This window comes from Triticum aestivum, chromosome 2B, assembly GCF_018294505.1.
Source record: "Triticum aestivum cultivar Chinese Spring chromosome 2B, IWGSC CS RefSeq v2.1, whole genome shotgun sequence".
Lineage (NCBI taxonomy): Eukaryota > Viridiplantae > Streptophyta > Magnoliopsida > Poales > Poaceae > Triticum > Triticum aestivum.
The window spans coordinates 624,859,052-624,874,331 of record NC_057798.1 but is presented as its reverse complement, the minus strand read 5'-3'; the positions used below and the strand labels follow the sequence as shown (position 1 = coordinate 624,874,331).

The 15,280-nt window shown below is 47.9% G+C and overlaps 1 protein-coding gene across 1 annotated transcript; it reads right to left on the bottom strand.

Moving 5' to 3' along the window:
- Positions 1 to 5,593: 5,593 nt before the first annotated feature.
- On the bottom strand, positions 5,594 to 8,022 carry LOC123046379 (uncharacterized). Its single transcript, XM_044469733.1, has 3 exons — positions 6,945 to 8,022; positions 6,588 to 6,823; positions 5,594 to 6,430 (listed from the first exon to the last, which is right to left on the bottom strand). The coding sequence occupies exons 1-3, from the start codon at positions 7,906 to 7,908 to the stop codon at positions 5,771 to 5,773; spliced, it is 1,860 nt and encodes a 619-aa protein (XP_044325668.1). The 5' UTR covers positions 7,909 to 8,022; the 3' UTR covers positions 5,594 to 5,770.
- Positions 8,023 to 15,280: the final 7,258 nt, after the last annotated feature.

The window sequence follows — 15,280 nt, the reverse complement described above, 5'->3', positions numbered from 1 at the left end:
TCCGTTTGTTGCTCAAATGCAAATCCTCCAAACCATCACGCTTCTTCCATTTCTCATCATCCTTTAACACTTCATAGCAATGAGGCAAGGTAAAGATCCTGCCTTTCTTGATCTTCCCCTTCTTGGTTGTCCTTGTCTCTTCTTTGAACAAGTTTTGTGCAATGCTGTACTACAAGAAAAACAAAACAAGTTAGCACTTCGGTCACGAAAAACAAGTATGATGAACATATATGAGATGCCACTTACTCGATCATCCTCATTTGTGCCACTTGGGTTAATCTTGTCCACCGACTTTTGCGCGGCCGCCCACTTTTGACAATCCGAGTTGATTGTCGACCATTGGGACCGAAGTGATCTCTCGGATCGGTAAATTTCACTCTTGTTGTGAGCATTAAAGTGTTCTGTCATTCGCCCCCAATACGCGTCTCTACTTTGATCACCTCCAATGGATGGATCCTTCGACACATGCAAATAAGTGTAGCATAGTAACTTGTCATCGGTGGTGGAGTAATTGCCCGCTCTTCCTCTCGGCGCCTCGACAATTCCCTCACCCTCCTCGTCCACCTCAAACTCATGGTCTTCGAAATGGATGTCATTGGTTTGAGACCAATGCGAATTGTTGGACCCAACACCCATAGTGGACATGTATGCATCATCGTTGAGACTACAATTTTTTTGAACAATGCAAATAAGCTATCTATATGTAAAATGATGATGCATTGAACAAATAAGAAGAAAAAAATACTTGGAAATTTTGTCACCTTTGGGGCATTTCGTCGAACACGTGGTGCGCGTCGGCGGCCGGCTCAACGAGTGAGCTCGCCGGCGCTTCGGTAGCCGTCGCGGCCGTCGAACGCCCTGCAAGCTTTTTCCCCCTCGCCATGCCGGAGCCGTCCGCTGCCTTGTTCTTCTTCGCGGATGTTTTGCCCTTCTTCGCCCGCGCCGCATTGGGTACCTTCTTCGACGGTGCGGCGGCGGCACGGGATGGCGCCGGCGCGACGCCACCCGGCGCCGGCGCCGTAGTCATCCGCGGCGGCAAGAAGAGGTTGCGCGCGAGGCCGATGCTCGGCGGAGCTCCGGCGGTGGCGACGCCAGCGCTCGCCGCGCTAGGGTTTCCGGCGGCGGCGGAGGGGGTCGCGGATGTACAGCGGGGTGAGCGGGGCGCCGGTGTGCGCATCCATGGCGGGGGGCAGGGCACCGGCGCCGGCGCGCACGGGGCGTAGGACGAGGAGAGGGAGAGAGTGCGGGCGCGAGCGCTCGAGTGTGCCGCACGTTGTAGCTGGCGCTCCAAATACACCGCGCGCCCAACCTGTTATCGCGCGCGCGCCATTTTTGCGTGCCCGCTGGAGCGAGCCGCCGCGTTGCGCGCGCGCTAAAAAGGCCTATTTTGCGGCGCGGCGCTAGTTTAGCGCGGCTGTTGGAGATGCTCTTACGAAAGGGAATGGCGTATCAGATTACACGGCAATTGAAACCAGCCCAGCCGTACCAAAAGCTGGTAACGTCTTCGCTAAGCGGTGTAATCGGGAGACGGTGGAAAACTGTCGAACCAAACGCGTCGATAAATCTTTCGTATAGGTAAATCCCGAACGTTCGGAATTTAAACATGTCATCCTGAACGTTTTTTGATGGCAACTTTAGTTGCTACAAGGTGGCAACTTTAGTTGTTAAACACATGGCAATTTCATTTCAGTTTGATTTTTTGTCAGAAAATTGCCAGGTTTGTCAACATCGTCTTAACTAAAGTTGTCATGAAAAGAGTTTGGATTAGCATGTTTAAATTCCGAACGTTCGGAACGTATTTCTTGCACATTAGTATGCACCATGAACTTCTGCATGTGATGATACAAGACACCATTCATGTGGAATCGGTTGCATGAGCAGTCATATGAGCTAGCAATTGGGTCGACAATAACCATATGAATTTTCTTGGAACTAGGATCATTACGCCGTAGCTCAAACTGAAACAGATTATCTTCTACCGGATTTATAGTCAAAGATGTTGTTTCCTCCATCATCTCCTTGAACTTGGCAAACTATAATGCTTCTACATACAAAACATGAACACGGATGCTACAAGAACATGACATAGCTGAAACAACAGAACATGGACATTCAGAGCTTCTACCATGCATTTTCAGTGCATCACAAATCTACACAGAGTGCTTCTACATCCAGGCCACGAACACGGATGCTAGAAGCACATGACATAGCTGAACCTACAGAACATGGACAATCAGAGCTTCTACCAAGCATGACCGGTGAGTCACAAATCTACACATAATGCTTCCATCAAATTATTATAACAAAATTCATATAACTATCCCAATAATCACACGGTCTTGCTGCCTAATGGAGAAATATCCATTCAACATTAACTAGAATCAAACGGAGCCCGATTCTCGTCAAAATCACCCAAAAAATGAAACCACAGGTACAGTCTTCAATTTACATCTTCACCTCCATTGACAAAACCGGGGAATTTTTGAACTGCCGATTAAACCCACCAGAAGAATTTCCTCCTTCGGAACTCAAGCCAGGCTGCAGTATCTCCTCCTGCTTCCGAACTGATGCCAGACCTGGACCACCGGAATCACGATGACGATCTGCAATAGGGATCCCGATACTCAATCTCAAGCATCAGGTGTGCCATTTTTGCATAAACTGGACAAAAGCATCTGTACTAGGAAACATGCTCAGATGGAGGAGGAAGGAACGGCTCGAGGGAGAGAACCCCGATAGTGGAGGGCGTTGGTTGCAGGAGAAGGCGCGTGTGAGAAAGCATTCAATTAGCGATCCTAAACATCCTCCCGCTTGGGTCCAAGGAAGCAGATTGGACGCCCCTAATTCTTCTGATCCGATGGTGCATGACTAGTCTGATGGATGCATACCAATGCCTAGCAGCGCCCAAGAAGAATCACCAGAACCAAGCGATGGCATTCACTTCAGCAGATTCGCTTCTTTTTTTCTTTTACGCTGGAAACCAACTTTCCATTACTAAGCCCGCACAGCAAGATCGCTGGCGACAATAGCTGACACAAAGTCCGGGGCTTGCTCAAGCCAGGAAGAAACTACACCACCTGCCCAGTAGCCAAACACGGCTAGTTCATGGGCCACTTTATTACACTCGCGCTTACAAAAGCTAAACACGAAAGATTCAAAGTTCCCAAAGCAAAGACTGTGAGACTCCCTCAGGAGCACGCCAATCGTTGAACGATCATACTCATCAGAGTTGAGAGCATTAACCAGGACAGAGGAGTCTGACTCAAACATCACCCTATGAATGCCCAGTTCTGCAGCAGCTTCAACGGCCCTCACACAGGCCGACTTCTCAGCATGCAGCGGCCCAGCAATGTGCTCCAAATATCCTGAACGTGCAACTAAAAATTTCCCCTTGAGAGTTCCTGACAACACAGCCCCAAGCGCCCCTGCCAGTCTCCGCATAAAAAGAAGCATCAAAGTTAACTTTGTGTGTGTTATCCGGGGGTCTTTGCCACTGGAGTATTTGCTGGCTAGCAACAGAGGCGTTCGCAACCTTCATACCAGCTTTGAGTTCTTGAATGTGCTGCCTGATCGAATAAACTATATCATCAGCCGATCTCAGCTTGCCCCCAGCATTCACCTTATTTCTGGCCGATCACCCCTCCCACAGCAGGACAAAAGCAACATCTCTCTTATGCGCCACAAGGGTCCATAGATGTTCAAAAACCACAGCTGCGTTCTTACACTGTAACAGAGCTAGCCTAGGATCTTCCATGTCCATGTCACTCCATATCCTTCGGACAAATTTCCACTTTAGACACAAATGCCCTCCATCTTCATCCAGGCGCATACACACAGGACATCTAGTATCAAGCTCCTTTTCCTCTAAGCATTCATGCAAAGTGGCAGACTGTTATGTGCTAGTCGCCACAAGAAGATACATTCCTTCCCTGGAAATGCTGATTTCCAGATTCTATCCCACTACATGCTACCTCGGCCACCTGCTGACGAGGAGCCCACCTGGCTCCTCCTCTTCGCATCTCACAAGTGTGCTCCCAAATGGTACGTAGAGCGGACTGAGAAATGACCCTTAGCATCAGGATGCCAAGCAAAGTGATCCGCCATTCCTCCTCTCAATGGTATTTTCAGAATGTCCTTCACGTCCTCGGCACAGAAAATGCCATGTAATAACGGCTCATCCCACTGCTCAGTCATAGAGTTGATTAGATCGCAGACCTTGGTGATCACCACGTTACCTCTGAAAGAAGCTGGCCTTCGAGTCTCATCATCCCACACTTAAATTCCCTCACCTGTCCCAACTCGCCATATAATTCCTTCTTTTAGCAAGGCGATTCCCTTTAGGATGCTGCTCCACATATACGAAATACCGTCGCTTTCAGTGGCCTCCAAAACCGAGCAGTTTGGGTAGTACCACGCCTTCAGGACTTGAGCACATAGCGTGTCTGGTGCTTCCAGAAGTCGCCATCCCTGCCTAGCTAGCATTGCCATGTTGAAAATATGCAAGTCACGGAAGCCAAGTCCACCATCCTTCTTTGGTCTAGTCATCTTCTCCCAACTGACCCAATGGCATTTGTTCATTTTATCTTGCCGACTCCACCAATACCGCGCAATTAGTGCACTGATTTCTTTGCAAACTTGCTTAGTGAGATCAAACCACGACATGGCATAGGTCGGGATCGCGTATGCAACCGCCTTTATGAGCACCTCTTTCCCTGCTTTCGGTAGTAACTTTTCCTTCCATCCTTGAATCCTATGCCATATTCTCTGCTTCAGATATTCAAACTCTTTGCTTCTGGATGCACCGATATGTACCGGGAGGCCCAGGTACCTCTGGTTATGTGATTCTGTTGCAATACCCAAACTAACAAGAACATCCACCTTTGTTGCCGCACTTGTCCCCTTACTAAACATGGCAGTGGATTTGTCCTTGTTGATTTTTTGGCCAGTTTGCTCCTCATATACAAAGCTAAAATCTGTTGTAACTTTGCTGCTCCTTGCACATTTGCCTTCATAAGAGAATCGTCTGCAAAGAACAAGTGATTAATCTTTGGTGCACCCCTGCAAATCTGCACACCTTGAATGGTTCCCTCCTCCTCTGCTTGCTGCAACATTGTGGAAAACGCTTCAGCACACATAATGAATAGGTACGGGATAGAGGGTCCTCTTGTTGGAGACTCCTTTTAGGCACAATTGTCTCCTATAAAGCCCCTAATTTTAACTCGGTACTTAACGGACTCTTTCCAAAAAGCTCCATTCCACCCGGTCACAAGTCTTGTTCATGTCTAGCTTGACTGCAACCAGCCCCACACGACCACCCTTTCTCCTATGCATCAGTTGAGTAATCGCATATGCCAATAACACATTGTCTGTAATCATCCTCCCCGGAACAAATACGGACTGTGTTGGCGAGATGATTTCTGGCAGTATCTCCTTCAACCGTTTTGCAAGAATCTTGGGAGATAAGTTTGTAGAGTACATTACAAAGGCTAATAGGGTGGAACTTTGTTACTCGCTTGGGTTTTTTCACTTCAGCAGATTTGTTGAAAGAATCATTTAAGTAAGAACAATGCTGCCAGAGTAGATAACAAAAAGCTGACGAGAACAAGACCTATACACAAACAGTCAGATATTTTGTGACATACTGGTCAGTACCACATTACATAATAGGATACACTAATACAATACACAACACTGGAAATACAAAATACACTTATACAATACAGAACACTGGAAATACAAGTCTGGCAGCTTTCATAACGCCTGAGCACAATCAAACTTCCTCACTTCCCTCCATTGAGATCCACAGCTTGTCTTGAACCAGACGAGACCAAGCAACTATGATTTCCAGCTCAGAGTCGCCAAGGTGACACACATCCTGAGTTATATTGCAATTCTGGGCCTTGATGGATACTTCACCTTTGATAGCCCCAGACTGCGAGTTAGCATATATGACAACTTCAAGCGTTCCACATAATTTTACAGAGACAACATGCCTAGACAGATTAAGGTAACCCTTTGAACAACTAGTCATTGCTCCATCTTGAAGCACAACTTGCCGAAATAAAGGGTGAGTACTGTTAGGCAACCTGCCTTTCCGAGGCCTGCTTTTCCGAGGCAGAGAGAAGCAAACAACTCTACCACCGTTTTTGAAAAGACTTGGTGTCTCTTCAGGAACACAGAGACGGATACCCACGATAGTAGCCTGGACTGATTCATGAAGTTCCTCTGAGATTAACACCATTGTGCATAAGCCTCCGACAAGAGGGGTATATAGAGTACATGACACATTACCGCTGTAATACCAGACACGAGTCATCAACGCAATATCTTCAGACTCTGTTCCACCCTTCACTTTGAGCTTGATTTCCACATGAACAGGTTCCTCACATACAATTGCACAAGACGGGCCAGTCAAGTGCAAAAAAGGATCCTGCATTCACCATTCATTAATCAATTTTGCTAAGCTAGCAATTTAGTAGGCAATCGCTTGATATGTGTTCTTAACAAGATGTGTATTTCTAAATGCATCAGTCATAACTAATTAACTGACCAAGAAAGATAAAATAGAAAAAAAATACTAAACAGACCTCTGGATTGAGTATTTGGCAGTTATTCCTTCGACGGGAAAAGAGTATGTTGCGATTGTGATCCACGGCATCTCTTGCAGCAATCACGCCATACACTTCCAGTGGCAACTTCAAGCCTGGAACATCTTCTATATCTTTAACTTCGATGGAGTAAATCTGCAGAGTGCTAGCAACGAAAGCAGCAGATGGGGTGTTTCCTGGTGTACTGTGTGTAAAGTGCATAGGACTCAATGAAGCTGCAGCCATCAGAGGGGAAGACATTAGAGACTATGTATGCAGTATGTTGATACATGCAGTTGGAAAGAAGAAACGAATGAACAATGAGCAGATATATGGCGTGAATGAATGTTTACTCACTCATCTCTGTGAAGGTACCGTATAATCTGGACCAATTTGATACCCAGCCACGACGGTACTCATCAAAGAACTCCTCAGCCTGTCTATTGTGCATCACGGCCTTCCTGAGCTTCTCTTTAGCTTTAGCTCCCATCTCCTTGGTTTCCTCTATCTCCAATTTTATCTCTGTGAAAGTGGAAATCTTCGGCGACACCTCGCACTTCCACTTGGCTGCCTCCAGAGTCTCCATGGAAATTATTTGTCGCGTCTCGTCCACCTCGTCCGATTTGATTCTGGTTCTTAACCTGATTTTGGTCATGTTGACCAACGACTCGTTGAAGAGCTTAGAGAACGACTGAGATTTGTAACTAAGATCCAACTGGGAGCAAAGCTGATCTAACCCGTTGAAGATTGCATTCAATCCATATTCGTAGTAGGTCGGCCCCTGCGTCTTGGTTGCTGATCCACTTTTGTCTTCAGTCCTAATCTGAATCCCTTCCACACCGATCTTCTCCGAGACTGGCTCTTTGCCCGGAATCTCAGTATTCTGCACCTTCTCCATCATCTGCAGCAATTTTGTCACTTCGCTGCACATGTTATCCATGTGGATCTGGACCTCGTCACTGCTGTAGTCGCTAATCCTCAGCTTCGGCTCGGCTTTCAGCTCCGTGACGCTCTTGGAGATACGACTGAGTAAGGAGTAGATCTCAGCCCTAACCATCTCCGTGGCCGACTGAGTCTCTGATTTTGTCCCCTCATGCTTCCACCTCAAGATCTCCGACAGCATGTTCTCCTTCATCGCCTCAGTTTCCCCCATCTCCAATTTTGTGTCAGCGGAAGCGGAAATCAATGCCGCAACCTGACCTCTCTTGTTGGCTACTTCAATCTCCGATTTTGTCTCCTGATGCTTCCTCCTCTGGATGTCAGCACCATGGCCGATGCAGTTTCCAGATTCACCACTCTCGCCGTTCGCCTCCCCTTCCATCTCCACCTCACGAGGCCGCTCTCCGCTCTTTGTCTTTCGCCGCCAACCCCGTCGCCCTTCTTTCTTTTCCTTTAGATTTTTTTTTGAACATTTTTCCTTTAGATTTAGATAGAGCAAGAGACGGTCTTTGCTAGGGTTTCGGCGAAAAGATGGGCGGGGGTGTACTCTATATTGCATCTCAGCCTCGGCCCGGTCCAGTAGATGGAGACATACCGACAGGAGGCTGATGCGCGCAAATGCTATATCTCGCTCAACGCGAGCTCGAAGCAAGTCTCGCCTGAAGGTTTTACCCTCATGTAGTTTACTAGGCCGACCCGTTTCCGTTTGTTTTTCTCGTCCGCTGGCTCTCGGCTTTTCCTTCGCATGGGTGGGTTTTTTTTCCTTTCTTTTCTGTGTATTCGTTGGATTGGTCCGGGTTTAATCGGTTTTCTTATGGTTTTCTTTCAAGGATACGTCAAGAATGACGTATCGAGATCATAGATAGAAGATGCTAAGATGGCAGAACATTCGTTTACAACAGATTACCGACGACTGCACCAGACAAGACACCGCATGCTAACTGCTCGCTACTACTCAACCGATCCACTCTAACCAGAAGCAGTTCCGATGCCCTCCAGTTTTGGCCCTTTGCGTCGATTTGCTCAAGCACCGTGTCAGCAGAGGGTAGGGGCCATGCGCCGTTGAAGGCGATGTCGTTCCTGTATTTCCACAGGGTCCAAGCCACCAGCGTGATCACCGTCCAAGCTTCCTTCCTCTTTTTTTGTGTATGTTCAGAGATATCCACCAGTTCGGCCTCTTGGTCTGGCGTCCAGTGGGGCTTGCCCTAATTGTTTGTGATGACCGAACAGACCTGTCGAGCGTGTATGCACGCAAGTAATAGATGTCGATCGTCTCGGGCGCCTGGTCATAGAACGGGCATGCCGTCGGATGCGGCAGCAGCGACGCCGTTGGTTGTCCAACATCGTTTCTTTGCCGCAAGCTAGGAAAAGACCTTCATGTTGATGGTGCCCTCGATTTCCAAATTTTCGTGGCTCCTGCAACCTCAGTCCGCCCAACAAAGTGTCCACGGTAAGCTGATCGTGCGAAAAACAAACCATTTCCTTCCCCAATCCAAGCGATCATGTCTTTGATTCCATCCGCTAGATTCCACGTTTGAAACTCAATTGACTAATCTGAGGAACCCATGTATTGCCTGCTCAGACATATTAGGCGGTACGTCGCACCACCACTCTCTTGATATAGCTTCGTTCACCGTCGTGACCTTGATCGTGGTCTTCTCGACCACACCGAACAAGCTGGGCATGATATCCTGGATGCGCCCCTCCCGAAGCCACCAATCTGTCCAGAATAGAGTTGTGGACCCGTCGCCAATGGTGCACTTGATGGCTGCTTTGTAGATGGACGTTGAGTCCGATGAGACTTGTATGTTGAATTCACACCATGGTCTGCCTGGGTTAGTCTGTGCAAGCCATAGCTATCGCGATCTCAGAGCCGTGTTGAGTAGGCGCAGGTTGGGCACATCGAGGTCGTCATACTCCTTTGGTAAGCAGACATGGTCCCAAGCCACCAAGCAGTGCCCTCCATGCACGTCCCGGTGGCCCTTCCATAGAAAACTTGTAACGCCCCGGATCCGATGCGCCAGGTGTCTGCCAGTTATTTGCTGTCATTGCCATGTCATTCGCTTGCGTGTTGCATTTTATCATGTCATCATGTGCATTTTATTTTGCATACGTGTTCGTTTCATGCATCCAAGCATTTTCCCCGTTGTTCATTTTGCAATCCGGCACTCCTATGTCCTCCGGTGTTCCCCTTTTGTCTCTCATTGTGAGCGGGTGTTAAACGTTCTCGGAATGGACCAAGTCTTGCCAAGCGGCCTTGGTATAGCACCGGTAGACCGCCTACCAAGTTTCGTGCCATTTGGAGGTCATTTGATACTCCAACGGTTAACCGGGTAACCGTAAAAGCCTCCTTCTCTTGGCAGCCCAACACCCCTTCCAAAGTGGCCCAAAGCCCAGCAAACTCCCCTCCATGCTCTCGGTCGTTCGATCATGATCGCGTGGCCGAAAACCGCTCCTCATTTGGACTCTCCTAGCTCCCTCTACCTATAAATAGGTGTCTCCCCCGGAATTTTCGCGTAGATGAACCCTAGCCTCTTCCCCTGCGCGCCGCCGGACATGTCCGCCCGGCGGCCGGACACGTCCACCGCCCCGCAGCCACGTCGCCCCGGCCAATCGCGGCTCGCCACCTCAGCTCCGCCGCCGCCTCGCCCAATCCCACCGCGCCACCTCACCCTCTCTCTCTCCATCCCGCCGCCGGCCCGCACGGCCCGGATCGGGCCCGCGGGCCCATCCCACCGCCGCCGTCGTCCGCCCGCTCGGCCGCGTTCCGGCCCGCGCACCCGAGTCTCGTGCCGGACCCCGCCGCCTAGCTCGCCGGCGCCGCCGCGTCTCCCCGCCTCCGTCGGTCGCCCCCTCGGCGCGGGACCGCGCCGCTTCGCCGTGGGCGCCGCGCCTCCCAACCGCAGGAGCCCGCGCCGCCCTGCCGCCAGCGCCTCGCTCCGCCGCGCCCGTGGCGCCTGCCGGCGCCGCTCCTCCCGGCCGGCCCCGTCTCGCCGGACCTCCACGCCGCCCACGCCACCCCCAGCCGGCTTCGTCTTCGGCCAGATCCGGCTGGGGAACGACCGGATCCGCCCCTTCCCCGTCCCGTTTTGGCCTCCCCGGCCCCGTCCCCGACATCTCCGGTGAACCTCGAAATCCGCACCACCGTTGACTTTTCCGCGGAGGTGAAATTTGCCTAAGTCCCCAGATTCCAGTAATTTTCTTGCCATGTTCGTCATGCTGTAACTCTGCATCCGTAGCTCCATTTCATGCGTGTAATATGTCAAATTATTCGTCTCGAAGAGTACATAATTTAATTCCATTGAGTCATGTTCATTTGAGGTCATCTTGATGCCTGAATCATTGTTGTAAGAGTGCTTCATGATGTTTTCACCTGTCTGTTATCAGAACGAGCTTTTTTGTCATTTTTGCCATGTTTGATGTGTGCATCCTATGAGGTTGATGTCTACATGTGTTTTGATCTATGCTATGTCTTCTTTACATAGGTGCTTACCATGTATTTTTGTGATCAATGTGGTGACTAGCATGCAAACTAGGCATCGTAATATTGCTGATTTCAGTCCCTGTTCTGCTGTTATTTTGATGCCATGTAAACATGATGCTACAGAGAGATCCATGCATATTTTGAGATACTTCAGTAAGGGTGTTTTGAACATATGGTTATTCCCTATCCATCCCTGCCCTTGGTTACAATTATGGAGTAGTCTAGCATGTCATTTTCGTGCTTACTTTTGCTTCAAAATGTTTCCTGGCAGATTGTTTACATGTTATTCAATTTGGCCAAGGATGCTATAGTTGATCCTTGCATGCTATGAACTTGTTCTTGCCTTGGTTGGTTACACAAACATGTCTTCTTGATGATGCTATGCTTATCTTGTCATGCAATGACTTGTGGTGAGTGACTCAAGCTTGTTAAGTAGGGTACATGATGTTGCTGTTTTGCTAGGCTGAATCTGTTATTTCGTGATGCTATATAAACATGTTGCTACTAATCATTCTATGCATAATCTGGAGATGTCCACTAAATATGTTTTGTTCTACATGTCATGCTATATCCATACATGCCCCTGGTAGCATTTATAGCTTGCTATAGCTTGTTCATATCTTGCTCCAAAGTTGCTTCATAATGTTGCTGTCAGCCGGTTAACATTAAGTTCAGTTGTTATCATGATTTTTGCTAGTGATCCATGCACCCTATGACCTTTCTTTTGCCATGCTTAGCTTCACAAATATGTCTTCTTACTGTTGGGTGCTTTGCCATGCCATGTTTTGCTCTGTAGTGAGTGGTACAAGCTCATCTACATGCCTTCATAATTCTGTTTCTGCCATGTTTGAATCTGTAATATAACTTGCCATATTTACGTGGGTGCCATCATATTTTCTGATCCTTTTGGCTTATGGTCAGTAAGGGTCTTTTGATCTATGATATTAGTAGATTCATGCCATGCCTTTGTTTGCCATTATAAGTTCCTGTAATATGTTGTTTGATAGCTCTAAACATTGCAACCTGATGTTATTTTCTGCAAAGCCTGAAATTGTTATTGTTTGCAATCTTACCATGTGTGTTTGAGCATGTTCTAGTGATTTCTAGAGATAGCTCAGTGTTCATGTTTTGTAATGCTTTACCTGTACATCATGCCCATACCTTTTGTTTTCATGTTGGGGTGCTGTAGCATGTTGTTTTGATGCTTGCAATATGCCTAGTTGCTGTTTTGGACAGATTGTTGTTATAACTTGTTTCATGTGTGTGTGTTGAACCGTTGCTCCGTTTTGAGTGTGCTCTATATGAAACTTGCTTAGAATTGCATGTAGCTTCATATTATCATGTTGCATCCTTGTTTTGAGGTGTTTGCTTGATGTTTGTATGCATTTTGCTTCAATGCGATGTTTAACTTGTTTTGCTCATATCTTCTAGGCCGTAGCTCCGAACTAAATGAACTTTATATGCAACTTGACTAGAATCTCGTGTAGATCATCTTGTGCATCTTAACTTGCTGTTTAACAACTTGAACATAAGGTTTATTCAGATCTGGACCAATTTCGAAATATGCATATGAGGACTTACCGGAATTGTTATATGTTGTTCCCGGCCTCATTTAAACTTGCCTTGATGTGTTGCTCTTGTTTGCATCATCTCTTGCCATGAGTAGCTTCATGTAGCTTTGTCATGCATCATGCTTGTTGTGCATCATGCCTTGTTCATGTGTGGTGTGTTTACCATGTTGTGTGCTTCTTTTCGATAGTTCCTGTTTCGTTGCGATCGTGAGGATTCGTTCGTCTACGCTTGGTTCGGCTTCATCCGTTCGTCTTCTTCATGGACTCGTTCTTCTTCCTTGCGGGATTTCAGGCAAGATGACCGCTACCCTGGATCTCACTACTATCATTGCTATGCTAGTTGCTTCGTTCTATCGCTATGCTGCGCTACCTATCACCTGTTTATCAAGCCATCCCAAATTGCCATGAACCTCTAACCTTTGACACCTTTCCTATGCAAACCGTTGTTTGGCTATGTTACCGCTTTGCTCAGCCCCTCTTATAGCGTTGCTAGTTGCAGGTGAAGTTGAAGATTTCTCCATGGTGGACAGGATTTTGGTTGGGATATCACAATATCTCTTATATTATTAATGCATCTATATACTTGGTAAAGGGTGGAAGACTCGGCCTTTTGCCTGGTGTTTTGTTCCACTCTTGCCGCCCTAGTTTCCGTCATACCGGTGTTATGTTCCCGGATTTTGCGTTCCTTACGCGGTCGGGTGATTTATGGGACCCCCTTGACAGTTCGCTTTGAATAAAACTCCTCCAGCAAGGCCCAACCTTGGTTTTACCATTTGCCTCACCACCACCTATCCCTTTCCCTTGGGTCGGCCAACCCGAGGGTCATCTTTATTTTAGCCCCCCCGGGCCAGTGCTTGTCTAAGTGTTGGTCCGAACCGAGCAGACTGCGGGGCCACCTCGGGGCAACTCGAGGTCTGGTTTACTCGTAGCTGACTCATCCGGTGTTGCCCTGAGAACGAGATATGTGCAGCTCCTATCGGGATTGTCGGCGCATCGGGCGGCTTTGCTGGTCTTGTTTTACCATTGTCGAAATGTCTTGTAAACCGGGATTCCGAGTCTGATCGGGTCTTCCTGGGAGAAGGTCTATTCCTTCGTTGATCGCGAGAGCTTGTCATGGGCTAAGTTGGGACACCCCTGCAGGGTATAATCTTTCGAAAGCCGTGCCTGCGGTTATAGGCAGATGGGAATTTGTTAATGTCCGGTTGTAGATAACTTGACACCAGATCCGAATTAAAACGCATCAACCGCGTGTGTAGCCGTGATGGTCTCTTTTCGGCGGAGTCCGGGAAGTGAACACGGTTTCTGGGTTATGTTTGACGTAAGTAGGAGTTCAGGATCACTTCTTGATCATTGCTAGCTTCACGACCGTTCCTTTGCTCTCTTCTCGCTCTTATTTGCGTATGTTAGCCACCATATATGCTTAGTCGCTGCTGCAGCCTCACCACTTTACCCCTTCCTTTCCCTTTAAGCTTTGCTAGTCTTGATACCCATGGTAATGGGATTGCTGAGTCCTCGTGGCTCACAGATTACTACAACAACAGTTGCAGGTACAGGTTATGCGATGATCATGACGCGAGAGCGATGCTTGCTTGCGTTGAGTTCTTCTTCTGCTTCTTCTTCGATCAGGGGATAGGTTCCAGGTCGGCAGCCTGGGCTAGCAGGGTGGATGTCGTTTGAGTTTCTGTTTGTGTTTCATCCGTAGTCGGATGATGCTCTTATGTATTGTGATGTTGTATTCGTGTGGCATTGTATGCCTTATGTATGTATCCCCATCTATTATGTAATGTTGATGTAATGATATCCACCTTGCAAAAGCGTTTCAATATGCGGGTCTATCCTTGGTGGGACCTTCGAGTTCCTTTTGGATAGGGTCGCATATTGGGCGTGACAAGTTGGTATCAGAGCCTCGACCGACCCTAGGAGCCCCCTTGATTGATCGTGTAGTTTGGCCGTTGTTGAGTCTAGAAGAAAACTGTTTTCGGAGTCTAGTTATATCGGAGAGTAGGAATTCTTTTTACTCCTCAGCCCCTTCGTCGCTCTGGTAAGGAATCTTGACGTAGGTGTTTTGAATTACTCCTCTTCCCCTTCAAATTTTTCTTTAGGATCACGCAGTTGGTTTTCCGATCGTTGTTCCTCAGCTCTTTTCATCCGGTGCATTTCTCGTCAAGTCGACTCGAGCCTCTTCATCTTTGAGTTCAATCCTCAATTGTTTTCTTTTTTCCCACCCACCCACCCCTTTCTTCTCGGATCCGGAGTCCGTAATCGAGTATCCATCCTACTCGTGCGAAGTCTTTGAATTCTTTCCTCAATGATTTCAACCGGTGTTGTCTCTTCAAGATATTCGTCGTTTCCCCTCCCGAGTTGCCTTTGTTTTTCCTGCCCTCCCACCCTTTTTCTTCCCGGAGTTTGACTCTCTCTCGACCATCTATTTCATTCATATGGAGCCTCTTCAGTCTTTCGTAAATTATTTCAACCGGTGAATTCTCGCCTCGTTCGTCATGCTTCATCCCTTTCTTTTTACGGTGGACCCAATTCAAGTATTCGGTGTTGATCATATTCTTTCCCTCGGATCAAGTGTTTTCCTCGCTCGTTCGCCTCTCGCCAGTTTATCCTTCCGGAGTGTTCAACACATCTGAGAAGATTCGTCTGTGTTCGAATTAATTCGAGGTTGTCACCTCATTCAAATATTTCAATTGTTC

What these genes read in the sequence shown, in the direction of transcription:
- LOC123046379 (XM_044469733.1), bottom strand. Translation starts at nt 7,908, where the DNA reads ATGGAAGGGGAGGCGAACGGCGAGAGTGGTGAATCTGGAAACTGCATC. An exon ending in CGGTACCTTCACAGAGATGA is followed by an intron (nt 6,824 to 6,944) that starts GTGAGTAAACAT and finishes TGATGGCTGCAG; the next exon opens with CTTCATTGAGTCCTATGCAC. An exon ending in GCCAAATACTCAATCCAGAG is followed by an intron (nt 6,431 to 6,587) that starts GTCTGTTTAGTA and finishes TGGTGAATGCAG; the next exon opens with GATCCTTTTTTGCACTTGAC.